At 40.8% G+C, this 27,832-nt stretch overlaps 1 protein-coding gene across 1 annotated transcript; it reads left to right on the top strand.

Annotated features, from left to right (window-relative positions):
* Positions 1 to 25,053, top strand: MKI67 (marker of proliferation Ki-67; the record flags this gene model as incomplete). The annotated part of the gene is given in 23 exon segments (XM_075613052.1): positions 1 to 119; positions 121 to 788; positions 1,037 to 1,146; positions 1,223 to 1,403; positions 2,536 to 2,670; positions 3,681 to 4,483; positions 5,143 to 5,215; positions 8,372 to 8,485; positions 9,441 to 9,674; positions 9,978 to 10,160; positions 10,520 to 10,705; positions 12,287 to 12,475; positions 12,894 to 13,073; positions 13,362 to 13,616; positions 14,290 to 14,475; positions 15,337 to 15,582; positions 16,081 to 16,413; positions 17,087 to 17,269; positions 18,649 to 19,080; positions 19,224 to 19,481; positions 20,182 to 20,472; positions 21,122 to 22,945; positions 23,603 to 25,053. Coding segments are annotated over 23 exon segments (7,299 nt in total), but the record flags the coding sequence as incomplete, so codon positions are not given.
* Between the last annotated feature and the right edge of the window lie 2,779 nt (positions 25,054 to 27,832).

Raw genomic sequence — 27,832 nt, 5'->3', positions numbered from 1 at the left:
TCCCGGCCACCGCCACCCCCGGCCAAGAGGTCCCCGGCCACCGCGTCCCCGGCCAAGAGGTCCCCGGCCACCGCCACCCCGGCCAAGAGGTCCCCGGCCACCGCCACTCCAGCCAAGAGGTCCCGGCCACCGCCTCCCGGCCAAGAGGTCCCCGGCCACTGCCTCCCCGGCCAAGAGGTCCCCGGCCACCGCCACCCCGGCCAAGAGGTCCCCGGCCACCGCCACCCCGGCCAAGAGGTCCCCGGCCACCGCCACCCCCGGCCAAGAGGTCCCCGGCCACCGCCACCCCGGCCAAGAGGTCCCCGGCCACCGCCACCCCCGGCCAAGAGGTCCCCGGCCACCGCCACCCCCGGCCAAGAGGTCCCCGGCCACAGCCATCCCGGCCAAGAGGTCCCCGGCCACCGCCACCCCGGCCAAGAGGTCCCCGGCCACAGCCACCCCGGCCAAGAGGTCCCCAGCCACCCCGGCCAAGAGGGCCTCTGCCACCCCGGCCAAGAGGGCCACGGCCACCCCGGCCAAGAGGTCCCCCGCCACCACGACGTCTACAACCCCATATACAAAGGGGCGTTTTTCTGTTTCTCGTATCGATACACCGCCTCACGAAGCAGAACATATTTTCATTAATCAGGAAAATGGCAATCGTGCATCACAAACGCCAAAGAAATCACGAAAGTCATTTCTGGTTTCCACATTAAAGAAAACCCAACTTCGAAGAAGTAGGAAACTTGAAGCACTTGAGGTTATGCGTTCTAGACGAAGAAGTGGTGCCACAGAAGCCAACTTGTTTGGTAAGTTTTTGTATATTGAAATGTTTCATTGCTAGGTTTGCTAAATAATACAGTTTAACCCACATGTCAGGAAAGCTTAACTTGAGAATAGAAGTAAAAATAGCATGTGTATGCTTTGTGCTGTGAAACAATTGCGGAACAAAGTGGAAAAAATATCTTAAGCAATGGTATGCAATTAGTCATACCTGAATTATTGGTGTATTTGAATAATTTAATCTGACTAATACAATATTTATTTATGGTTTCAGTAAAAAAATCATGGGCTGATGTTGTAAAATTTGGGGTAACACAACCACAAAAGCAAAGTCATAATCCTGGTCGCAAAGCAAAAATGACTAAGAGGAGAACAAAAATAAAGGTATGATTTACAGTACTAGTTTATCTTATATCTTTAAAAATTCCTGCTTTTTGTTGATTGTACAATGTATTTCCAGGTTTTGCAGACTCCAGCCCAAAAAATGAAGGCGCAGCTCCGTACAGGCCATGCAGATTCTCCTGCCACAATTGTGATCGGAAGAGCTCATTCAAGAACAGTACACTTAACTGGACATATCCCTAAAGTTGTGAAAAACTATGCATTAAAACTAAACCTTGACCAAGATGAAAGCTTTACAGGTAAACAAATGCTCATCTTGTATTAGAGATGGGGTGGCCAACTCGAGTCCTCAAGGGCCACCAACAAATCGGGTTTTAAGGATATCCCTGCTTCAACACAGTTGGCTCAATCAGTGGCTGTCAACGACTGAACCACCTGTGCTGAAGCAGGGTTATATTTAAAACCTGAACAGTTGGCCCTTGAGGACTGGAGTTAGCCACCCCTGCATTAGAGCAATAATTCTGTTCCTACGCTTTAAAATTACCAGTGTTTCTGCCCCTCCAGGCAAAGTGGAGTGGAAAATGGTGGGATTGCTTTCTATGGAAGGTAGAGGAAGTCCTTCACTTGCATATTAAGCAGGCTCTGGCATAAGCTCATAGGCTTGGAAATAGTATCACATACAGTACGTTTTAGTTTACCGTTTTCTTAATGTCTTGTTTTGAGAAGCCGATTTTTATCTTGAGCACTGGGTTTGTACCTTGTCAAAACATCATTATCACTATAATAGAAAAAAAGTTCAGTGGTACCTTGGAGAAAAGGAGCCAAGCTTTAGGAGCCAAGCTTTAGGCAAAGAAATATGAAGTCATATGTAAATGGAGATAAATCTACCTGGGGGGCGGGGAGAAAGCTGGAAAAGCCACCCCAATCAGTACCTACAACCGCTTCTAACAATTTCATTATCATATGGAGTGTCTTGTTCATCTTAAAAGAAACTGCTGGAATGCAAGAACTTCAAGAAAAGTTGGAAATATAGAGCAGGTCTTTAAGAAATGTTTATGCAAGTGCAATTATAGTGGATAAAGCTTTAGAAGCTGCATATGTCAGTTTACTTGGATATCTGGGAGGTTTCAAAAGCTGCTATAATTGAACCTGCTGGTCCTCTAATAGGTAGAACAATCTACAGCAGTGGTTTCCAACTCTAGTCCTCAATGACCCCTAAAAGTCCAAGTTTTAAGGATGTCCTCACATTGACACGTGGCTCAATCATTTTGTCCGAACCACCTGCGCTCATGGAGGGATATCCTTAACTTATTAGGGATCATTGAGGACGAGTTGGGAACCACTGTAAATCGATACTTTTTTAGGTATTTATTTTTAATAAAAGTTCATTTTATTTACTGTAAGTCTGTATTTTTTTTTACTTTTCTTGAGGCATGTCTGAACTTTTTAATTCGCCTTTGAGTGATAAACAAAGAAGTTCTTGCTTGGAAGGCAATCAAAATGACATGACTCAAAATAAATCTTCAATAGATCAGACATCAGTGCTGCAAACACCGGAAGAGTCAGGTTTGTAAATGTTTGCTTATCTTTTCTATATTAAATTATGATTCATACATTTAGTCATGTTGCTTATATAGGTCTTAAAACGTGTGTGTATATTGTATATGGAAGACTACTTTTGTTGCTTCAGACCGCTTTGAGTGTATTGCATTTTTTTTTAATGGGCCATAAGTAAACAAACAACAAAAATGTAGATATAATCATAGGGCATTCTCAAAGCATGAAACTTCATTTTACATAGTTACATAGTAGATGAGGTTGAAAAAAGACGTACGTCCATCACGTTCAACCTATGCTAAATTTAGACAACAGATACTTTATTCTATATCTATACTTACTTATTGATCCAGAGGAAGGCAAACAAAAAACCCCATTAAGGGGAAACATTAATTCCTTCCTGACTCCAAGAATTGGCAATCGGATTAATCCCTGGATCAACATCCTTCCCATGTATACTTATTTGGTATATCCCTGTATACCTTTCCCATCTAAAAAGATGTCCAACCTTTTTTGAACAAATCTATTGTATCTGCCATCACAGTCTCCATGGGTAATGAATTCCACATTTTAACTGCCCTTACTGTAAAGAACCCTTTCCTTTGTTGCTGGTGAAATTTCCTTTCCTCCAACCTTAAGGGATGGCCCTGAGTCCTTTGTACTGCCCGTGGGATGAATAGTTCTTTTGAAAGCTGCTTGTATTGTCCCCGAATAGATTTTGTATATAGTTATCATATCCCCTCTTAGAGACGCCTCTTTTCTAATGTAAATAAATCTAATTTAGCTAGCCTCGCCTCATAAGTTAGAATGTCCATCCCCTTTATTAATTTGGTGGCTCTTCTCTGCACTCTCTACTTCCATAATGTCTTTTCTTAGGATTGGTGCCCAAAATTGTACTCCATTTTCAAGATAAATATTTTAAAGAATGTATACTTACAAAAACTACTTGGTTACTAGTAATGTTTTTTTTTAAACCTCTTTACACTTTAGTTTAAAATTCCCAATTTTTTTAATTACAGGTGACATGGTAGTTTCACCTCTAAATATCACTTCTGTTACAACGGAAAGACCGTACAATCGGGATGCAGTATCTCGTCTGCTGAGAAGTCCGATTTCAACAGAATTGCATAAAGGAAATGATCAAATATTGGAAACGGTAATGCAAATGGGAGGAATAACCAGACCTACAACAGAATGTAAAGTAAAAAAAATAAAAACGCCCCCAAAAAAGAGAGAAACAATTGATCTTACTGGAATCAAAAGGATTACACCTAAACAAAAAGGGAAACCAGTTACTGATCCTGTGGCATTAAAGAGACTGTTAAGGACCCCAAGACAAATGGAATCCCTTCCGGTAATGTATACCCGTCGATCCCCTCAGCAAGTTGAAGATCTGGTTGGGATCAAGCGCATTATGAAGACTCCCAGACAGAAGGGAGAACCAGTGGAGGATTTGGTGGGTATTAAGCGCATCATGAGAACACCCAAGCAGAAGGGAGAATCTGTGGAGGATTTGGTGGGTATTAAGCGCATCATGAGAACACCCAAGCAGAAGGGAGAATCTGTGGAGGATTTGGTGGGCATTAAGGAAATTATGAGGACTCCGCGCCAGGAGGAAGAACCAGTGGAAGATATGGTTGGCATCAAACACATTATGAAGACACCCAAGCTGAAGGGGCGTCCAGTGGAGGACTTGATGGGTATTAGTCATATCATGAGGACACCACCTAGAGAAAATACTCATCCGATAGAAGAGATAATAGGGATAAAGCAACTAAAGAAAACACCACAGAAGAAATCTGCCCCTGTGAAAGAGCTTGATGTAAGTCGAAGGTTTGCTTTTTAGTACTATTCGTTTGTTTAATAAAAATGAGAGATTTGTTTAATACAAAAAATACACGTTTTCAATTATATCCCTTGGCCTAAAAAAATGATGCAGATGTGGGAAAAATCTCCTGAACCTTTAAATATTTGAGTTCATTAGACCAATATGGGGTGGTTGTACATGTTTTGCACAGGTTTCCCAAGCCTTTTTCTTTTAACCATTCAATCTTGAAACTGCAGGAAATCATTTTTCATAGCAAAAGTGCAGTGGCTCCCCCCCCCCCCCCCTATTGCAACATTGAAGTAATTATTTGCGTTTTCGACAACAGTACATGCACCCACACTGATAGTTTTGAAATGGAATTCTTTTTTAATTGCCAGCAACTTTTGTATAAATTTGTATGGACAAAGTATAATTGAGCATTTTCTTTCGCCGTAAAATAACCAAAGCTTTAATACATCAAGCCGCTTGTGTGTGTGTGTGTGTGTGTGTGTGTGTGTGTGTGTGTGTGTTCATATTTTTCTAAAGCCCTGCAGTACCTGCTCTCCTTGTAGCTTTACTGCAAGATGTCATTTTTTTGTGGAGTCCTACTCTAATGCTAATGTATGTAATCTATACAGAACCCTTATGCGTGTTTTTCTTTTTTTTCTTAAAAGGTGATGCCTTTAAGTGAAACTCGTACAAGCAAAACTCTATCTACAAAGACCACTTATTCAAGAAGCACCACATGTAAGCCGTTTTAATATTTATTTCTATGAAATGGATTACCAAAAATACAAAACATTAATGTCCTAAGAATACTTGTATGTACTGTAATAGACTTGAGCACATTTTCACTCTATATATTTTGTATGTATACTTAACATTTTATTGTGCAACAAAGCAAGATGTTGTGCTTTTGACGCAGCAGTCATGCTAAATACAGGTTTTTTTTTTTATTATTTTTTATTTTTAAAGGCCATTTTTTACTTCTAATTTTTTTTTTGTATGCTCCTTTCAAGAAATGGAAATACTTTCAGAAAATAGTGTCATTTTTTTTTATGTCTACATGTATGTCTACAAATGTATGTCTACATGTATGTCTACAAATGTTTCCATTTTAAGCCAGGACATTCTCATGTGACATACAAACATCAGTTAAACTCGCCCAGGTTTCTGTGTGACTTCTGCTTTAAACACTTGCCAAACATGACATTTTCATCGTATTGAACATTTGACCATTACCTCCAACCCAAGTTAAAAAAAAATGTTCTTGTTTTTTTGCATAACAAATATATCTGGTTTCGATGTTGAAGCATAATTTGTCCAAATTGACACTTCCAAGGTTGATGATTGATTGGGGACTTGTAGCAGAAATAAAGAACATAATAACATTGTAGAATTAGCAGTGAAGTAATAGGCACATGACTGCGGGTTGTACAAGTCAAATCCAATAAACCATTTTCTATTTTTAGAGGTAGGTTAAAGGGAAGACAAAGGAAGGGGGAGAGGTGGGAAAGACAAAGAGATGGGTGGGGGGGGGGAGAGGGAGGGGGGGCGGCTGATGGAAGATGGTAGTTCGGTCGTCTCAGTTCCCATCCATCCAGGTGAGGCTCAATTTAGGGCTGACTTGTTTTTAAGCCAGTCCTGGAGGGCCACAAACAGGCCAGGTTTTCAGGATATCCCTACTTCAGCACAGCTGGCTCAATTACTGAGCCACTAATTGTTCCAGCTGTGCTGAAGTAGGGATATCCTGAAACCCTGGCCTTTTTGCGGCCCTCGGACTGGAGTTGTGCAGGCCTGTTTAAGCCATTTATCAATGTAATTGGCTTCCTCCGATATCTTTACTCGCACTTGTTTCCGGTTTTAGAAAATAATTACAAAAAATACATTTTACTTTTTACTATGTATTAATGTATTGTGTAGTTCTAATCTTGCCTTGTAGTTCATTCCTTTTTTGTTTTGAGATTAGCAACATGCTTAATTAACACAAAGCAACAAAAGGGAATTATCAATTTGCCTGTATATACAAGTGATCACACACAATTTTATCACAAAGAATTACCATTGGCAAGGATGCATGCTCTCCAAGGAATTTAGTTAGCCTGGACAGATCAAGTTAAAAAAAAGTGTGTGTGCCCCCCTTATATTTAACCTAATCCTGCCACTGAATTTGACTGTATTGCATAGTTGTACTTTTATTGTTTTTATACTTTTTTGAAGTGAAACTTCTTTAGTGGCACCTCTGATGGGATAAAACTGGATAGATGAGGGGCGAAATGTGAAATGGAAGTGACGTCACGTAATGGACGCCGCTCCGCTCACGTCCCCTGTCACATGTGGCGGCGGCGATAGCCGTCGGCGCCGCTCCTAATCGCCGTCGCACCCCTCACCCTCCCACACACCCCACACCCGGTTGCTCGCTCCTAACTGCTGCTGTTCCGCCGCTCGCTGCCATGCCGCGCATGCGCAGTTGTGATGGCGCCGCTGACGGACGCCACACATGCGCAGAAGCGGCTGGCAGCGGCGTCGTTCTCCCCACACGTTCCTAACTGACATGGGCGTTCGCGGTCCTCCTGCGCCCGCAGGAAGCTATGGCACACGGCGCAACCCGCACCTCACAAGGACTCGGCGCCGGCTCCTGCTGCTGGAAGAAAGGGTGGGCCGGGCAGCGGACGGGTAATCTCGCCCGCGGCCGGTCACTCATGCCCGTGCCGGGCGCATGTACCCCGCGGGGAGGGGGGGGGGTGCGCAGAATTTGCGTAAGAGGGGGTCGGTGGGGGTTGCGCAGAATTTGCAGAAGGGGAGGGGGAGAAGTGGTGCGCAATTTTACACCCCGCCCCTGGCTGCAGCAGGGACACACACACACACACTGACACACACACACACACACACACACACACACACACACACACACACTGACCCCAACACACACTGACTGACCCCCACACACACACTGACTGACCCCCCCCCCCACACACACACTGACCCCCCCACACACACACTGACTGACCCCCCCCACACACACAATGACTGACCCCCCCACACACACTGACTGACCCCCACACACACACTGACTGACCCCCACACACACACTGACTGACTGACCCCCACACACACACTGACTGACCCCCACACACACACTGACTGACCCCCACACACACACTGACTGACCCACACACAGACCCCCACACACACACACTGACTGACACACACTGACTCGCATACACACACTGACCCCCAGTCACACACTGACTGACCCCCGCACACACACACTGACTGACCCCCCCCACACACACTGACTGACGCCCCCACACACACACTGACTGACGCCCCCACACACACACTGACTGACCCCCACACAGACACACATACACACTGACTGACAAACATACACATACACACATACACACACACACACACACACACACACACACACTGACTGACACACATACACACACACACTGACTGACACACATACACACACACACTTACTGACACACATATTCACACTCAGTGCAAATAGCTAATACAGGGGATGTGTGCCGAGCATTATAAGTCAAATGTATTTGCGTTTTGTCAATGAAATTGTATTTTGATTTTTAATTAAAACATCACCAATACAAATACAATTTCTGTGACAAAAGTCAAAGAAGTTTCACTTGCTATGCGCGGTGCACTGCACACACAGCTTTTTTTTTTTCCCCTCTCTCTGTTGGTGTGACTTTCTCATTATAGTGCTAACTATCTGTGTGACAAAACATGACACTACACTACCATGTTTTAAAGCTAAATTCCCCCCTTTTTTTTTTCTGGTCCCTTTTTCCAAAAAAAAAATAACCAAACTGGAACTAGCTTTGGGACAATTGGGGTCAAATCATTCAATTTCAAATGAATTATCTCAAGATAATTGGTTGAAAGAAATGCAGCATTTAGATGCATCGGAGAATAATGCTAAATCCACTCCAGCCAGAAGATCTTCAAAGAGTCTGACCCGCTTATCTAATTCTTCCACACAAGGTAATAATTCAGCTGCTCTAAATGTAAATGTGGCATATTGTGTACTTTATCTTAATGACACCTTGTGGAGAAGTTGACATATACAAAATTCTTTCTTTCACCTAAAAATGCCATAGTGGAGCTTTACAAAAACAATTTTTAGATGCAAGGAAGCGGCCATTTTTGAATTGCTATATATGGTACTGTAAGACCTCTCCTTACAGCAGGGGGGCGCAAGTTTTTTTAGGGGGGGTGGAGAGGACGGCGGTTGCAGCCACTCTGCGCTCTTCCCCAAGGCATTTAAATGAATGCCGGGGAATCGCGTAAGGCCTCTGCAATTTCTCTTACCTTGTCTTTGGCGACGCCATGGCAACATGACCCCGCTGCGTCATTTGACGCTGACAGCCGGAGACGAGGTAAGGAGGGGTGTCACAAGCAGGAAGGGAAGCAAACGGGCACAGCAGGGAAAGATTGCGGTCCCCTGATGTGGGGTAATGTATGTTTTTGTGAGCCAGGAAAGACAAGATTGTGCTACATCTGCAGATTAATCCTCTTTACTGGCAGGGGCGGTGTTGCTTGCAAAATGTGTATTTCCCATGACTCCAGAGGGGTTCATCTTAAATTGCAATGCACTTTCCTCTTTTCCTTGTCATATTCTAAGATGGATGGTCCCCAATGTAATCTCCTTGCAAACTCTTATTTTGTACAGCTCGTGCAGTCTACATATGAGACAGAAAATATAGTCTGTGATTAAAAAAGTAAATACTTAAATGGCTGTTTTGTGAGGGTTAAACCATAGAATGGAGATTATAAAAACAGGAAAACCACAACTTGATTGGGGAGATGGCGTAGTCAAATGAGTGCCACTAAATTTAATTTTTGAGGAGGGGTATTCTGGGAAAGTACTGCTGTTTATATATGTGAAAATTGCCCACAGAAAATATTAATGCACCTGGGATCTTTGTGAAATTTTTAGGTTTAGTACGACCAGAAGTGTTCCCACAAGATAAAACCTATAGAGATTCAAGTGTGGAATCTTTTTTTGCTGTCAACAAAACGATACCATCTAGGATATCGCAAAGGCAACCAACCAGCATGGGAGAAACTAATAAATCAGAGGTACAGAGATTGCCTGGTGTAGGCCTTAAAGACGTTAAATCTCCAACTGGAAGAGGGCGGTCTTCAAAGAGTTGGACACATTCAGCAGAAGGTAAGAATAACTCCTATACGGGACATATTTGGTTTACTTACATCGCTGTCCTGGGGTAGGCTTGCCATAATTTTTAACAAAAATAGCCAACAATAACTATATTGGAGTAGATGCTATACATTATTTGTATCCATAACACGGTCAAACAAGGACATAAATACCGATTGTTATCGTTATCATTGACTGGTGACCCCAAACCATTTTTAGAGAATGGGTTAGCTGTTCATTTTAGATAATGTTCTTCCAACATTCAATAGTGATGATTCTGGTAAAAATAAACAACAATTTTACTATTGGTACTAGATTTAGAAGAATCTGAGGCAAGAATTTCAGATGACTTGCCTCAAAGCAATAAGCTGGAAGCCTCAACAGAAGCACAAGTACAAGAATCTGTTCCGGTATCCAGTAGTGAAACACCAACTCAGTCTAGACGAAGAGGAAGGCCTTCTAAGAGTCTCACTCGTTTGTCCAGTTCTTCTGCAGGAGGTAAGATAGTTGAATGTAACAAGCAACACTCAATAGCAGTGCAACAATATGCAGCTGCCTCGGGTGCACAAATATCAACCCCACCGGGGCGATCTTGTTTATGGAGGATGTATCCTGCATTCTTGATTGACCCGGCACTCCAGAGGTCCTAATACAAAAAAAATGTTTAATCTGTTGAGATGATGTTTTGGTCAAATACGCTGACCGTTGTCATGATAAAGTGGTGTGCATACAATACCGCTTGATGTGATACAGGTACGAAAGGTGCTGCTAATTATCACCAGCAAACAATTGACAATGTTAATTCTATACACCTGATCAGTTTAACAACACACATGACCTTGTGTTTTTGGTACTAGATTTGGAAGCATCTGTGGCAAGAATTTCAGACGAATTACCTCAAAACAATAGACTGGAAGCTTCAACAGCAAAAGCACAAGTACAGGAATCTGTTCCGGTATCTAGTAGTGAAACACCCACTCCGTCTAGACGAAGAGGAAGGCCTTCTAAGAGTCTCACTCGTTTGTCCAGTTCTTCTGAGGGAGGTAAGATCAGTGAATGTAACAACCAACACTAATTCGCAGTAGAACTTCATGCTGAGCTTGCCCATATTGGATAACCTATTTAACACATTTAGTGCTGGAAGACTGTGCCAAAACTTGGTTGTGGACTGGCTCCCCAGAACAAGAGTGGTAGCAGAGCACTCTCCACTTCCGTTTCGATCAATGAACACATCCCATTAGTACATTTACATTTAATGGATGCCATGCTCTCTACATCAACCACTAGAGTGCCTGTCTGACCTGGGGCACTCCAAGGGTTAATTCATTTACTGTTTTCTTGAGGGTCTTGTCTTTCATCCACCCCTTGTTTTACAAAACGTTATGTTTGGAACGAGCTTCAACAACAATTGGACGCTATAACTTCTAATTTATCCCATGGCCATAGGTTGAAAGGCATTTGCTGCTGCTTGGAATAACATTGCATTCCCCTCTAGTTGTAAGTGCTGAGTAAAGTGGGTGCTATATTTAAAGACACACATATAATATTAAACCTCCATGCACCGCATTCTTTCTCTTGTCCTATACGACATTCAAATATGGATGTTGCTCATTTTCCAGAGAAGACTATTAATCTCAATGATTGAGAAATATACAGCTCCCGAAGTATACATATGTATATTTACAATGGAATGTTTAAATGCACCCAAGAACAGAAAACATTTGAACTCAAAATAAGACTCTTTGACACCAAAACAAGAGGACAATGCGGATATTGGGTTTCTCACACACTATAACAATTGTTTATAATTACCCTGCCTACCTCTCTTCTTATCCACACTTTTCTTCCCCCCCCCCCCCCCCCACAGCATCCCCTTCCCCCTCCATAAGGTAGCTTGTCACCGTTTTCATTACCCTTCCATGTCTCCAAACACTTTCTCACCCTACCTTATCTACAGTACATCTCTATTGTTTTGTTTTTTTTTCTTTCCCTGCTCTCCCAAACACTGTTTTAGCCATAGATTCCTTTGTTAATCAGTATTGCCGACCTGAGGAAGAAGAGAACTCTTGAAACCTTGTCCTATGACATAAATTGTTAGTCCAAATAAAAAAAGGTATCGCCTAATACTGAAGTACTTGTGTATATTTAAGCATTTTGAGAAAATATGAAGGCCGTTTGCCATTACAAAAGCAATCTGTTTTATGACTGAGGGTTTCATTTAGAATAGGCATTCTAAAACCAGGGAAACTGTAAATGGCTACAAGCTAATTGTAATTTCTGATGCTCGGAAATGAGGGAATGGGCATTAAGTCATCAGGGGCCCCATGATATAGTGACTACACATTGCCCAATGTGTGTTTTTTGCCTCTCAGATGGCGCTCTGTGTTCCCATGGAGTGCAGGACACGAACTGCCCAGTGAGGAAACAAATGAGTCCCGTGTCTTGCAAAATGGCCCTCTTGGTCAGTCGGGGGCTGCGACCCCCTCTGGCACTCAAAAGAATGAATGGCCCCCCACAAGAGATTTATCTGTATGTTTTATAAATGCGTTAGTGAGTGTCTGTGTGTAAATACTTTATATTTGACCCAATTTAAAAATAAAGCACAATGTTGTTTTTGGTACTAGATTTGAAAGAATCTGATTCCAGAATTTCAGATGAATTACCTAAAAACGATGGGCTGGAAGCTTCAACAGCAAAAGCAGCACACGTACCGGAATCCGTTCCGGTATCCAGTAGTGAAACACCCACTCCGTCTAGACGAAGAGGAAGGCCTTCTAACAGTCTCACTCGTTTGTCCAGTTCTTCTGCAGGAGGTAAGACCGTTGAATGTAACAAGCAACACTCAATCGCAGTGCAACAATATGCAGCTGCCTCTGGTGCACAGATATCGACCCCACTGGGGCGATCTTGTTTGTGGAGGATGTATCCTGCATTCTTGATTGACCCGGCACTCGAGGTCCTAATACAAAAAAAGTTTAAACCACTGAAATGATGTTTTGGTCAAATACGCTGACCTTTGTCAAGATAAAGTGGTGTGCATACAATGCGTCATATGTGACTAAAGTAACCGCTTGATGTGATACAGGTGCGAAAGGTGCTGCTAATTATCATCTGCGAACATGACGGTCATGCTTATAGTTGTCCTAACGTCACCAGCAAACAATGGACAATGTTAATTCTATACACCTGATCAGTTTAAAAACACACATGACCTTGTGTTTTTGGTACTAGATTTGGAAGCATCTGTGGCAAGAATTTCAGATGACTTACCTCAAAACAATAGGCTGGAAGCTTCAAAAGCACAAGTACAGGAATCTGTTCCGGTATCCAGTAGTAAAACACCCACTCCGTCTAGACGAAGAGGAAGGCTTTCTAAGAGTCTCACTCGTTTGTCCAGTTCTTCTGCAGGAGGTAAGATACTTGAATGGAACAAGCAACACTATATAGCAGTACAGCTTCATTTTAAAGCAGCATTTCCTTCTGCCCACTTGTATTCAGGCACAAACATACACATACAGCAGTGGCTTACATTTACGACAATGCAATTATCGAAGCTGCCGATCGATTCATTCTCCTGTGAATATTAAACAAGAAGCTACAATATAATCTTCAGGAGTAAGATCCTGTGACATTACTGCTTTCATGTATGGAAATAAACCAGAGACAATATTAATGCATCTGTGATCTTTGACACTTTAGGTTTGGAACGACCAAACACCTTCCCACAAGATGAAACCTATCGAGATTCAAGTGTGCAACATCCTTTTGCTGTGAACAAAACCCAATCTAAAAGATCACAAAGGCAACTAATCAGCATGGGAGACCTTAATAAAGCAGAAGTACATACTGAAACAAAAGTACAGAAATTTCCTGCCATAGCCCTTAATGAAGTTAACTCTACTCCAATCGGAAGAGGAAGGTCTTCAAAGAGTTTGACACGATCAGCAAAAGAAGGTAAGAAAAGCTCTTATACAGGACATGTTTAGTACTAACGTCCCCATACTCTGGGGGGCATTGCAATACATTTCAAAGAAAGTACAGTATGTTGTTGAAGTAAATGGTAAACTTTCTTTGTACCCTTAACCTTCAAATACACCAGAGATAAATACCTATTTTATTATAATAACTTTGCTGTATTGATTTTTGCCAAGGCTGTTGATTGCCCCACACCAATTTTGGGAGACTAGTGTAGCTGTACACTTTAGATAATGCGCTTACCTAGGAGTAGCATTGAATCATCAGTAATTCTGACTGAAAACACAGGAGTGTGGGCAACATGTAAATACGGAATACTTTATTTAGACTAAACCTAAAACACATTGGTGAAGAAACTGGTAGGTGCTCTCACGGCACTCCAGAGGTCCTAATACAAAAAAATGTTTAATCCGATGATGATGTCAAATACTTTTTCTAGATAAAGTGGTGTGCATACAATGTGCCATATGTGACTAAAGTGCATCGTTTTACGTGATATAGGTGAGAAGGGTGCTGCTACTTACCGCCTGTGAAAATGAGTCATGTTTATAGTGGTATCATAACCTCCCCAGTAAACATTTGACAATATTAATACTATACACCTGATCACTTTAAAAATCTAAAACACACGACCGTGTGTTTTTGCTACTAGATTTGGAAGCATCTGTGGCAAGAATTTCAAATGAATTACCTCAAAACAATCAGCTGGAAGCTTCAACAGCAGTAGCAGAAGCACAGGAATCTGTTCTGGTATCCAGTAATGAAACACCCACCCCGTCTAGACGAAGAGGAAGGCCTTCTAAGAGTCTCACTCGTTTGTCCAGTTCTTCTGCAGGAGGTAAGCTACTTGAATGTAATGAGCAACACTAAATAGCAGTACAACTTAATATTGAGCCTTCCCATATTGGAAGATGTATTTATCCCATTAAGTGCTGGAAGACTGTGCCACCACTTGGTATAGAGATTACTTGGTTGTGTACTGGCTCCCCAGAACAAGAGTGGTAGCGGAGCACACGCCACTTACGTTTCGATCAATGAACACATTGTCCCATTAGTAAATTGGCATTTAATGGATGCCATGCTCTACATTAACCACTAGGGTGCCCGTCTGACTTGGGGCACTCCAAGGGTTAATGCATTTACTGGTTTCTTGAGGGTCCTGTCTTTCATCCACCCCTTGTTTTCCAAAACGTAATGTTTGGAACGAGCTTCGGGAACAAATGGACACTATAACTTCTAATTTATCTCATGGCCATAGGTTGAAAGGCATTTGCTGCTGCTTGCAATACTGTTGCATTCCCCTCTAGTTGTAAGTGCTGAGTACACTGGGTGCTATATAAATAGACATACATATAATATTGAATTTCCATGCACCTCATTCTTTCACTTGTCCTATATGACCTAACGCTTTCAAAATATGGATTTAGTCCATTTCCAGAGAAGACCATAAATCTCAATTATTTAATTAATTTAGAAAAGGCATTCTAAAAACAGGAAAACTAAAAGGCTACAAGTTAATTGTAATGTCTGATGCTCGGGAAGAGAGAGCTGCCCATAGTCACAATGAGGTTGCATTGTCCCTTCTTCCTAATGGTACAATAGAATTATCCAGGAGTCATATCCAGGGACATTGCTGTTTTCAATGTATGGATATTGACAAGAGAAAATATTAACGCATATGATTTTTATGAAATTTTAGGTTCAAAACAACCAGATCCCTTCACACAAGAGGAAACCGGTGGAGATTCTAATGTGCGACATCCTCTTGTCAACAAAACACCATCTAGGAGCGCACAAAGGCAACTAATAAGTATGGGAGACAGTACTAAAACTGATGTGCATTCTGAAACAGAAGTACAGAAATTACCCAGTGTAGCTCTTAAGGAAGTTCAATCTCCAACCCGGAGTGGAAGGTCTTCAACGAGTTTGACACGTTCAGCAGAAGGTGAGAATAACTGCTATACAGGACTTGTTTGGTTTAATTTCGATGTCACAGTATTTCAAAATAACTATTGACCTCCAAGGCTAACCCTTTCGGGTGCCCCAGGACAGTAGGCACCAAGTCATGGGGGACTGGTACTCCAGGGAATCCATGATATAGTGACTACACCTTGCCCAATGTAAGTTTTATTTATTTCTCCCCCACTCCCCGCATCCCATCAGATTGCGTTCTGTGTTCCAATGGAGCGCAGGATGCAAACTGACAACTGAAAATGCAAAAGGAGTCCCGTTTCCTGCAAAATGGCCCTGTGGTTACTCAGGTGCTGCAACCCCCTCTGACATTCAAAAGCATTAATGGCCCCCCACAATTTAAGAGATGGTGTGTACCTGAACATTTTATAAAATGCCTTGGAGTCTCATTCTATCGAGTGAAAAGTGTGTGTATATGGATACTTTATATCTTACCCAATTTAAAAATAAAGCACAATGTTTCTGGCACTAGATTTGGAAGCATCTGATTTAAGAATTTCAGATGAATTACCTCAAAACAATCGGCTGGAAGCTTCAACGGCAAAAGCAGCACAAGTACAGGCATCCACTCCGGTATCCAGTAGTGAAACACCCACTCCGTCTAGACGAAGAGGAAGGCCTTCTAAGAGTCTCACTCGTTTGTCCAGTCCAAGGCAACTAATCCGCATGGGAGACAGTAATAAAGCAGAGGTACATACTGAAACAGAAGTACAGAAATTACCTGGCGTAGCCCTTAAGGAAGTTAAATCGACTTCAACCGGAAGAGGAAGGTCTTCAAAGAGTTTAACACGTTCAGCAAAAGAAGGTAAGAATAACTCTTATACAGGACATGTTTAGTTCTAACGTCCCCATACTCTGGGGGGCATTGCAATACATTTCAAAGAAAGTATGTTGTTGAAGTAAATGGTAAACTTTATTTGTACCCTTAATACTTTCAAATACACCAGAGATAAATACCTATTTTATTATTATTTTTTCTCTTGATTTTTGCCAAGGATGATTACCCCACTCCAATTTTGGGAAACTAGTGTAGCTGTTCACTTTAGATAATGTGCTTACCTTGGAGTCACATTGAATTATTATAGTTATTCTGACATCCGTCCCGCAAACCACCGTCGGATAACGGACTGTCGGATTGTGGATCCATGTTAATTCGCAGCGGTAAGTGTCGAATAAGCAGGTCCTGCGTCGGATAATGCATCCAGCGGACTGCATTATGCGGCGTCGGATAAGGCGTTCGGCGGAAAGCGGACCGGCGGGTACAGAGGGACCACCTGTGCTTTAGTTGGACTAATGTAAACCTAAAACACATTGGTGAAGAAACGGGTAGGTACATTCTTGAAAACGGCTGCCTCGTGAAAATGACAATCATGCTTATAGGTGTATCCTAACCTCCCCAGTAAACAATTAACGATATTAATACTATACACCTGATCACTTTTAAAACCTAAAACATGACATTGTGTGTTTGGTACTAGATTTGGAAGAATCTGAGGCAAGAATTTCAGATGACTTGCCTCAAAGCAATAAGCTGGAAGCCTCAACAGAAGCACAAGTACAGGAAACTGTTCCGGTATCCAGTAGTGAAACACCCACTCCGTCTAGACGAAGAGGAAGGCCTCCTAAGAGTCGCACTCATTTGTCCAGTTCTTCTGCAGGAGGTAAGCTACTTGAATGTAATGCGCAACACTAAATAGCAGTACAACTTGATTTTAAAGCAGTATTTCCTGCCTACTTGTAATTATACATACACGTTCAGCCGTGCCTTACATTTTCGGCAATGCAATTATCTAAGCTGTCGATTTATCCGTTCACCCGTTATCGATCAGCGAAGAACCTTCATCCCAGGTATGCAGTATGGCTGCCTATTTCAAAAGAGGAAGTGGTGTGGCTTTCTAAATTATTGCTATAGCAACCCAAAGAATATTAATACATTAAAAAATCATTACAACCGTCATAGTAAAAAAAAAAAATTTAAATAATAATGCAGCAAGTATAGAATTTTACACAACTGATTTATAAATTTAAAAAAAGAAAGCTAGGATTTTGAATGCTACTTAAGTTTTCCTTTATTAGAAGTACTCTAACCCATTGAGTGCCCAAAGTCTGGTGGCACCAGACCCTCAAATGTGCATGTATAAATCAGAAGGGATAGGGTTGGGCAGCATACATGTATGATGGTAATACTGCAATAATAATGGTCTGTAACGCTAGCATGGTTTTAGTCTGCGTTTTGTCTCGAGCTGCAGCATGTGCCAGATCTTCCAGCCTCCTCACCCATCCCTTGATGCTTTTGCAGTGAGGGGGTGGAGATGGGAATGGGAATAAACCGAGGGCTCTGCCAGCTGCAGTGTGTAGAAAGGTTCACAAGAATCCTGCTGGTAATCTCCCTTCCTCTTAACCCCCTTTCTCCTTCTCTATTGGAAGTTTTGTGGTCAGGGACTCATTGTGCAGGCCCAATTATACAAGGCTTACTGTCCTCGTGACTGCAACAAGGTGTGAGTTGACTGCGGCTCGGTTATGATTAGCCGGCAGAATTGTTTATATAGTTACATAGTAGATGAGGTTGAAAAAAGACATGCGTCAAAGTTCAACCTAGGCTAAATTTAGACAACAGATACTTTATCCTATACCCGTACTTACATTATATTGATTCAGAGGAAGGCAAACAAAAACCCCAGTAACATATCATCCAATGATCTCATAAGGGGAAAAAAAAATTCTTCCTGACTCAAACAATTGGCAATCCTATTACTCCTGGATCAACATCCTTATTTGCTATAGCCTTGTATACCTTTCCTTTCTTAAAAGATGTTCAACCTTTGCAATTCAGTATGTGTGTCCGTCAGATGGCTCACTGAATATCTTTGCCTATGATACTCCGTCATAGTGCTATGAGGGCCAGAATGTGCAAATAAATGGCAATGTACACTTAGTTTTGTGCAGCACTGAAAATGGTAAGTCTTGTTACAGCTCTACCTACAATGTTGGTGCTTTACAAGAAAAAAATTGCTTTTTAAAGTGTCAACCTCCATTTTAGGTTCAGAAGAACCACAGTCAAATGTTTCCACCGGCTTACCCAAAGTAAATAGGTTGGAAGATTCTAATGTTAAACATTCTCCTCCTGCTGGAAGGCCAAGTAATAGGAAAACTATGCAGAGTCTGAAGAACCTTAACAATGCCACACAGCCTTTGTCAAAGTCGACAAGACAAAATCTGCAGTGTGATGTACCGGCAGGTGCCCCAGAACCCACTGATAAATCTATCAAAATATCTCCAGTTAAAAGATCTCAAAGAAGAATTAATTTGGAACAAATTACTAAGGAACTCAAGGTTCCGCCAATGTTGCACCCAGAAGCAGAGCCCTCCGAGTGTTTGGTTGCTGCATATTGTGAAATTGTAAAATCTGATCCAGCTAGGAGAAAAGGAAGACAACTAAAGAGTCTGGAACATTTATCTGCTTCCACCGATGGTAAAACATTTATTCATTTAAACTGTCATTTTGGTGAGATTACGTATTTGTTATAAAGATCGTTAATCTCTGCATATTTTTGCATAGGGGCTTGTTTGGCAACAAATTGGTAATGTACTGGGTGTCTTTTCATGAATTTGTAGTTTTGGAAGAACCCAAACCCAACTTCGCGGACTCAAAAGACGAATCAAGGGATAAAAGTTCCCATGTTGGAAAAAGAACTATTAATAGACGCGCTGGCAGGAGTCGGAAAAATGTGGAAGTTGCTAAAGAAACCACCCAAAAAATTAAGGAACAGGCAGATATTCCAAATTCGCTTAACATTCCTGTTAAAATTACACAAGCAAAGAGATCCCAAAGAAAACAAATTAATTTACAACCTGTACCCAAATCTACTGCAGGTAATTCAGATTAAATCTAAAATTAAATAGTTGCTTTCTATGATTAACTAGTGTGAACCAAACTTGTTTTTTTTTCCCCTACGATATTTAAAATGGGTAATTGCCTGTGACTTCTGCCTATAACACTAGTTGCTTGCAAGATTTTGGATTACAGGTACTTGTTTGACATTTGATTATTTTCATAATTACGGGTTGTAAAAGTAGTTAGACCTGCCTCTCAAAATAGTCACAACCAGTGAACTTGTTCAAAAAATTATAACTTCTTTCAAAATATACATGATATTTTGCACAAGTCCACTGGCTGTGCCTTTTTTGAGATGAATGTCTCCTAGTATTCAGGGTTCTTTTTTTTTTTTTTTTTTTTTTTTATGGAGCAGACATCTTGAGTTAGCGATCGTAAATGTAATGTTGTAAAATTTTGTTTTTTTACTAATGAAATACAATTTTAATTCATCAGCGATAAATGCCCTTGTTGCCAGTGGGGCAGCAAAACATTGTAGTATTTGGGTTAATGCATTACAATTGCATTGTAATTAGTTTTTACACAGGACACCCTTGAGGTTAGTTTGAGGCTGCCGTGGCTGACATGGTACCTTGATTGAGAAACACTGACGTAGGAGATTGTAAAAGTTGAACTTTCCTGTAAAAAATCTTCAATATCGAACTGTACCCTAATTTATTTATTTTTTTGTAAATATAGCGGCGACTACTGCTGGAGAAATTCCAAATGCGAGTTCTGCTTCTTCAGTTGGTGAACAATTGTCTTTGAAGAGATCCGTAACTAGAAATAAAGTAGAAGATACTGTGGAACAATCTCGGGAGGAGACTATTTTGCAGAGGTCGCCCAAAAAGCATGCAGTCGAAATAAGGGTAGAAACGGAAATTCTAACTTCTCACACTGCACTGGTTGTCAAATCTGTACGCACAAAGAATACAGCAAAGAAAAGACCTGTTAGAAAACCATCCCAAATATCTCCTGCTGAAACAAAAGGTGAACACCTCCCCCCCCCCCCCCCCCCCCTCCTTACCTCGTGTGGACGTGTCACGTGACCAGGGCAACCATGCTATCACATGAGCCCGCGGCGTCAAATGTTGCCATGGTCACACGTCCTGAAGGCGGCCGGATCTAGGTAAGTAGAGGTTGCAGAGACATCACACGGTTCCCCGGCATTTCATTTAAATGCCTTGGGGTAGAGCGTGGGACCCCTGCAACCGTTCGCGCCCCCTGCCCCTAAAAAAATTTGTACCTCCAGTTTGCGCACCACTGCATTAGATGATAGAAATTGTAAATCCACTTTTGAACTGTTTGAAATCACTTGTTACATGAGACGATAAAATGAATTCTCATTTGAGTGGTTAATCAGAATTATAATCTAGAAGTACACAAACTTTCTGTGAGTTTATCTAAACTTGTAAGCATGGGTGTTTAGTCTTGTCGCCTGCCTGAAATGTGTTGATTGCATTACAGAAGCAAGTGATATTGTATACTGGTTACATTTTCTGGATATGTTGAGGCCTCTCAATTTTTGTATTGTATTCGGTCCTATTCATGAGACATGCCTTGTTAGAACGGCAAATTACCTTGTTCCATGCCCATACAAAAGCTTTCATTTCTATTAACAAGTGTTTTTTTATTTTAGAATTTAATGTAATTACTGAATCTGAAGAAACTTTACTGGAAGACCTGTCGCAGACCTCCAACAATACAATGGAAGCAATGTGGAAGAACAATGAAAATGTTTTAGTAGAAGAACAGACAGTGAAAAGTCCAAAACATAAAGCTACAAGATCTACTAGGCAGCATCAGAAAGCGATGCTAACTGAATTGACTGCAGAAGCACCAACTAAGCAATTGCGTGGAAGACGGAATAAAACTACAGCGCAAGATCGGCCTCACCTAAATATTACTTTGGACAAAGGAGACCTAGTTTTGCATGAAGATACTGCTGCATCCACAATAGTAACAAAATCAGTTAGAAGAGGTAGGCATGCCAGGGGCAGCAATACAAACTCAGTTACTGAATTGATCAAGAAAGAAAGTGCGAATGAAAACCTATCTGCCTTATCCAGACAAGATGTAGTTGTGCATGAACATAAAAGGTCTACTGATGGGGGTCCTGTGACTAAAACACGAAGAGTAAGAAAGAAACAGAATCTGGAAGGAAATACAAACGTGGATTCTATGGATCAGCATGACAGTGCAGATGTTGCCTCAGTGGACATAAAAGAAATATTTACAAGGTCCACATGTGGGAAGAAAGACCCACCCCAAGCAGAGGCTCTCCATACAGAAACAGGTACTCGGCTAAAAGGAAGGAAACCTGCAAATGTTAAAAATAAATTAAAAGCCATGGATGATTCTGTTCAGATTTCCACAAGGCAAAACATAGAAAAGGAAAACTCCTCTATTCCAAAGTCTGTACACTGGCACCCTCTTCTGACCAACATGGAAACTTCTGAAAATAATCTTAGTAAAGAGACTGTACCAAATAATGAAAATAAGATCTCCAATCGTAGCATTAGATCAAGAGGGAAAAACAAATTAGACATGCCTGAAGCTACAATTCCAGCTAAAAGATCTAGACGAGGAAAGATTGAAGAGAATACAGAGGAGGGATCTCTAAATCAAAGTGATACAGGAAAACGTGCAGAAATGTCTGAAACTGACTCCTCTCACTCCTTAGTTTTTATTAAGGAAAGTATTAAAGTGACAAAGAGAGGGAGAAATAAGATGGAAACAAACCAAAACACACCATTAGAACAAATTATAACTGTAAGTAAAGGCTCTCTAGAGGGGCATACAGAGAAGTCTAAAGAAGATCCCGAAAGGATTGCATCAACGATGGACTTTAAAGAAACAGTAAATGACAAAACTATAAACAAGAGAAATATAGGTAAAAGAAATATTACATTGGCAAACCCATTGCCTTCATCTGGTGGACAAAGGGATTTAGGTGTAGATTCTAACATGACCATAGATGAAAACCTTCGTAACCGAAAACTTGGACGACGAAGAGCAGTTGCAAAAAACTTGGATGGGGAAAAGAAAGAACAAGACAAGGTTACAGAAATTCCCATTTCAAATCAAAGGAGAGGTAGAAGAGCAGCCAGCCAAACTAAAGTTCATGATGGGAGCAAATCCTCTGAGCCTTTCAGTAAAAATAAGGTATCTTCAATCTTGGAAACCAAAGGCACAGAGGCGATCTCCACTAAATCAAGACTAGGCCTGAAAAGGAAAATCGCCAATGCAGAAGTTGTAGCTGAGATTCCTAAAGCATGTGAACCTCTTTCCTACACCATTGCTAAATCGTCGTCTATTAGTAAATCAAAAACAGAGAATGCTACTTCTGCCCGTGGAAGGAGGAATATTAGGAATATTTCAACGCAAAATGAAGAAGCTGCTATTTCTCCCAAAGAAAATGGCAAGGCATCAAAGCAGTCACCAGCAAAGAACAATAAAACAGGTAAGCACATTTTTATTTCTTTGACTTGTAACAATTCATGACGTTTATAGACTAAATCGCAATCCCATTCTTTGTTGATCCTTCCCAACAAAGTAATAAAGCCCCATAAAGTTTTCATGAAATATTTTGAACAGACACAACTCAAACCATGATGCAAAAGCACTATTTTAAAAGATGAGATGTGTACTTTATGCAAAAGCATTATTTTAAAGGACACATCTCATTTGAGGTGCCAATACAAAAGTCAGGATATAAAATGTTGCTATTACACGTAACTCGGGAGCAACTACTGTGGTCTGTATTGCAAGTTGTCTGCACAAAGCCATTTATAATGGCTTTGTGATAGCGGCAAGATATTGCTAAACTGAAACTCATTGAACTTTGCCTACATTACGTTGAATACTGATTTTTCTACTTTAAATAATTCTGACCTGCATGCAAAGGGAAATGCTTCTCATTCCAACATTTTCAGCTTTTGAAGAGCTTTCTGGACAGGCTGCCGTGTTAATTTTTAGGGGTTTTGAGCAAATCATTAGAGAGCCCTTTCCCACACAGTGGGGGTGTTCTGTATTTTTGTGCTGTTAATGGGGCAATAAGAGTGCATATGCAGCTGTAATTTATATGCTCTGTGTAACTTATTTGTTTGTTTATCCGCAGAAGCAGCTTCCATTACAACTCAGAAAAAAAGAGGGAAATCAAAAGTAGATGCCGTTAAGAGTGGAAAGGCAACGCAAGTAGTAAAGACGAGAGCAAGTGCACGCACAAGAAAATAACATTCATTATTCGCTTTTTGTAAGTTAATGACGTGCACTCAAGTTTTAACAGATGTTAAATGATAAATTAATTTTGTGCAGTTTCAGATATTTGTAGTCGCATGATCACTAAAATACTTGAGGACTTTTTATGTAATTTTAGAAGTTTCTAATTCGTTAGCCTTGCCGCTTAATTTTTTCATGAAAAATGTACATTTTATATTTTTATGCAAACGTATTTTATCAGCTTATTGTCATATACAGTTATCTTTTCAGTTAAGATGAGTGATACCAGAAATGTGGAAAGATTGAGAAGTTTTCGTTAAAAACAAAACAAAAAACTGTTTGCTATATGGTTATTTTCCCCATATTAATGTTAAACGTTGACATATTTTGTTGAGGAGCTAACCTGCCAGTTTCTTATCACTTATGTTTTTGTGGTTTATAATAAAGTAATGGTGTGATTCTAAACTTGTCACAGTAATGGTCAAATCCGTCCTGTCAGCATTTCCATCTTATTTGCATTCAACGAAGACCAAATTTCATCATGAAGTCTTACTGCCTTGCATCATTGTCAACTTTAAATTGTGTTATTTCTAATTCTGTAAAGTTACAGTTTGATGTAATTTCTTAACTTGTATGTCATGTGTGGGATCAGGATAGCTGGTAGCATACAGCAAAAAAAGTATCAAATGCTCTTGTATAGTTTGATAAAACGACAACTGGGGAGAATGCGACGTGATTAAGTGCACTGCCAAAGGCAAGCTGCACTTTTTTTTTTAAATATAGATTCAAAATGTTAAATGCAGGATACTCCTACTCTAATTGAGCTATACAAAAAGATTGTACTTTAATATCCTTATTTCCTCTGGATTTAGAAGATGGTCACCTTTTGATTTTGTTGTGTCATTTATGTCTCAGAGGCCTGATGTGCATTGAGATTGATTTACTAATTGTGCTGCTCCTCAAGAAGCAGACCCCAAAGCAAACCTGTTAATTTCACTTGCTATCCTTCAGTTGTTTCTACACAGTAGCAGTTCGAGGCAAGGGTTGAGAAAGTGAAACAATTAATTTAATTATTTCAGTCTTCCAAAATCCTGTCTAGATTGCAGAGTACAAAATACAGATATCAATTATTATTTTGTATAGCTCATGTAGTGTGTACACTTCAATATACCTTAATGCTAATGCCTAAAAAGGATTAGTAGCCTGCCTTAAGTAAAGAATATTGGAATATACCACCTGAAGACAAAACAAAAGAACAGAGTTATAAGATATTGAAGTCAAATACTGCATTGTCCTATGTTTGTAAACACACGTGCATCAATAAATGCAAGATGCAAGATACAACTTTTAGCATAGTGTTGCATTCTTTTTATTACTTGCAACTTTGAAGGTTGGAAGGGAGACGTGCGCTTAAACGAGTTGCGGAATGTGGGAAGCGGACATAAGCATCGGTGCCAATAAAAATACATGATCTCAATCTTATTTTGAATGTAGTTTTATGTTTTGAGTTTACTACATTGGGTCTCTTATTTGGAGCACCACCATATACAAATCTAACATATTTCAGAAATACTAAAGCTATATTTAAATGTGAATATTTTTTGTAATGCTGATCCTGCGTAGTTTTGTAAATTGACGACATCTTAAGTATACCATTGAGAGGTGCATTTTCAAGTCCTTTTTTTCTGGATTAAAAAGAAAGCTGTTGAATGTAGTAGACCTTGTTTGAGACCTCCATTCCTTCCTCAAATGCAGTGCTGACACGTAGTCATACTTGACACAAGGCTCTGTTTAAAGATGCACGTGTTTCTGCAATTGTGTCCGTCCGCCCATACATTCTAGAGCATAATAGACCGAAGATCAACAGATGTCATGCTAAGGCCTCGGGCATGGTCAGCGAAGCGCTGACCCGCGCTGCTGCTCGGCAGTGAGCCCTTGCAGCCGCAATGAAAGCGGAAGCGCAAGTCTTATGAATTTTTTTAGTTTTTGCGCTCATGGGAGCGCGGGGCCGGTCACGTGAGCGGTTTGCCCAACGAGGCAAAGCACCCGCTTTCCCTCCCTCAGCGCGCCTCCGCACGGGCTGAGTCGCCATGGATTCAGCCTAACACATGATACATATACTTTGTTAGATTACCCCAACTAAGATCTAGCACTAAACATGGAAGAGTGACTTCCAGGCAATGGCTCCAGTTATTTTAATCTGTAGCATACATGCAGCACAACGCAATTAGCTTTACCGTCTTCAAGAAGGGCAGCACTTAAGTGCTAATTGACTTGCATTTGTGTTACTTAATATCTAATTGCCTCTGGTGATTCTCTACAAACATTCTTAAATGATTACTTGAGATGGGCAAATGTGTCAAGATTAGAGACCTGAATGCTTTGCATTTTTAACTAAATTAAATTTGCAGGTGGTTTGGACAGTAAAAATGTGGATGAAGTCTCCTGAAACCACATAGATTTCCCTTGGTGAGAATGTCATAGCTGTCCACAAATGTGTAGACGTTGGATTTATCTTGATTCTATTTTAGTTGTACCAAGTGTTGGACTATCTATCAAACAAACACCTGTGCGGAAAACAAAAACCACATCTGGGATATGCAATGTGTCACGAATGGCACACCTGTGCGCAAGTGGTAAGGGTTAATACATAGCTACATAGCTGACCCACTTTTCTCTTCTGCAGGGGCCCAGAAATGAGTAATAAATCAAAAATATAACCTTAAATCGCTGCCACCTCCAAGGATAAAGAAAAGTCTTATCACTAGGAGTTGTTAGTCCCCTTTTAAAAAAAAAAAAAAATATGTAATGAACTCAAACATATTACTGAAAATGCAGTTATTCTGTTCAAAAAAGTCCACATTTTTAGTTTGGGGCCAAAGATAATACTAAAGTAGTACAGTGCTTGGTTGCAGAAAATAATGTTGCAAGAAACTCAGTACAATGTGCGGACAGTTAACTAAGATAGGCTATCAGTCCTCCCAAAAGATGTCTTTGGAACATGGATGATGTCATGTCGGCATAAGAACACCTTGTTAAAGTCATACAGCAAGTGCATGGTTGTTATCCTCAGTCCATGCATTTATTGCTGTAAAGCACCCTTTCAATCTCTTCAGCAACCCTCTGATACAATGTTAACTATTGAGGCAGCTGTTTTAGTAGCCATACCTTCAGCCAGAAGAGTGGCAGAAATTCAGGCTTTGACATCAAGCAACTACATCATCTTTCATCAGGACAAAGTGATACCGAGAACGTATCTGAATATAGGTCCTTCCATATCAGGATAGTTTTCTATCATTCTGTCCAAACCCACAGAATGAAAGCAAGTGTTCAATTCCTTGGATCTAGTATGCTGCTTACACATCTATTTGGATAAATACACAGGTTGGATTGTTTACTCTGTTTTTGGGACACAGAAGGGTCTACCTGCCTCTAAGGACTATTGCTACTTGGTTGAAAGCTTATACTTGAAGCCTATAGTACAGCAGGTATAGGTTTTCTACTCGGTGAGAGCGCGCTCTAAGAAAGCTGTTTCTATTTCTTGGGTGGAGAAGCATCTCTTGAAGGGAAGCAACCTGGTCCAATATACATACCTTCATGAAGCATTGCAAGATAGATATTCTTTGGCTGAAGCATCCTTGGAGAGGTAAGTGCTTACACTGTTATTAAATAACTTCCCATTTTGTATTGCGATGGTATTTCAAACTGGCGAGCTGCTATGGAACGCAGAATAAATATATCTTGTTTTACCGATGTAAAAGTCGGCACACATTTACCCCCTCTTCTGTTGTGAGTTTGTGTTTTATTGCCTGGAAGAATACTGTCCTGGAAGGAGGAGCCGGGATTCCACATGTTTGTGCTGCAGTGAATGGGCTCAAAAGGAGATTATTGGTCAGAAACATTTTCTGTTTCTTACATCTGATGTTACCAAAATCCAATTTTTATCCTCGTTACCAAATATCTCCAATATTTTCGGCAAATGATTAGTATTGGATAAGAAACGAATGTCTGGGATTCCAAATTATCTTCCACCACGATTGGCCCCCCTGGAGGGTTTACATGATCATGTGAATTTGGGTCGGATTGTATTGTATGTCTTTATTTATATAGCGCCAAAAGTGTACTCAGC

The sequence above is a fragment of the Ascaphus truei genome, chromosome 8 (assembly GCF_040206685.1).
Source record: "Ascaphus truei isolate aAscTru1 chromosome 8, aAscTru1.hap1, whole genome shotgun sequence".
NCBI lineage: Eukaryota > Metazoa > Chordata > Amphibia > Anura > Ascaphidae > Ascaphus > Ascaphus truei.
This window is presented reverse-complemented; position numbering and strand designations above follow the sequence as displayed.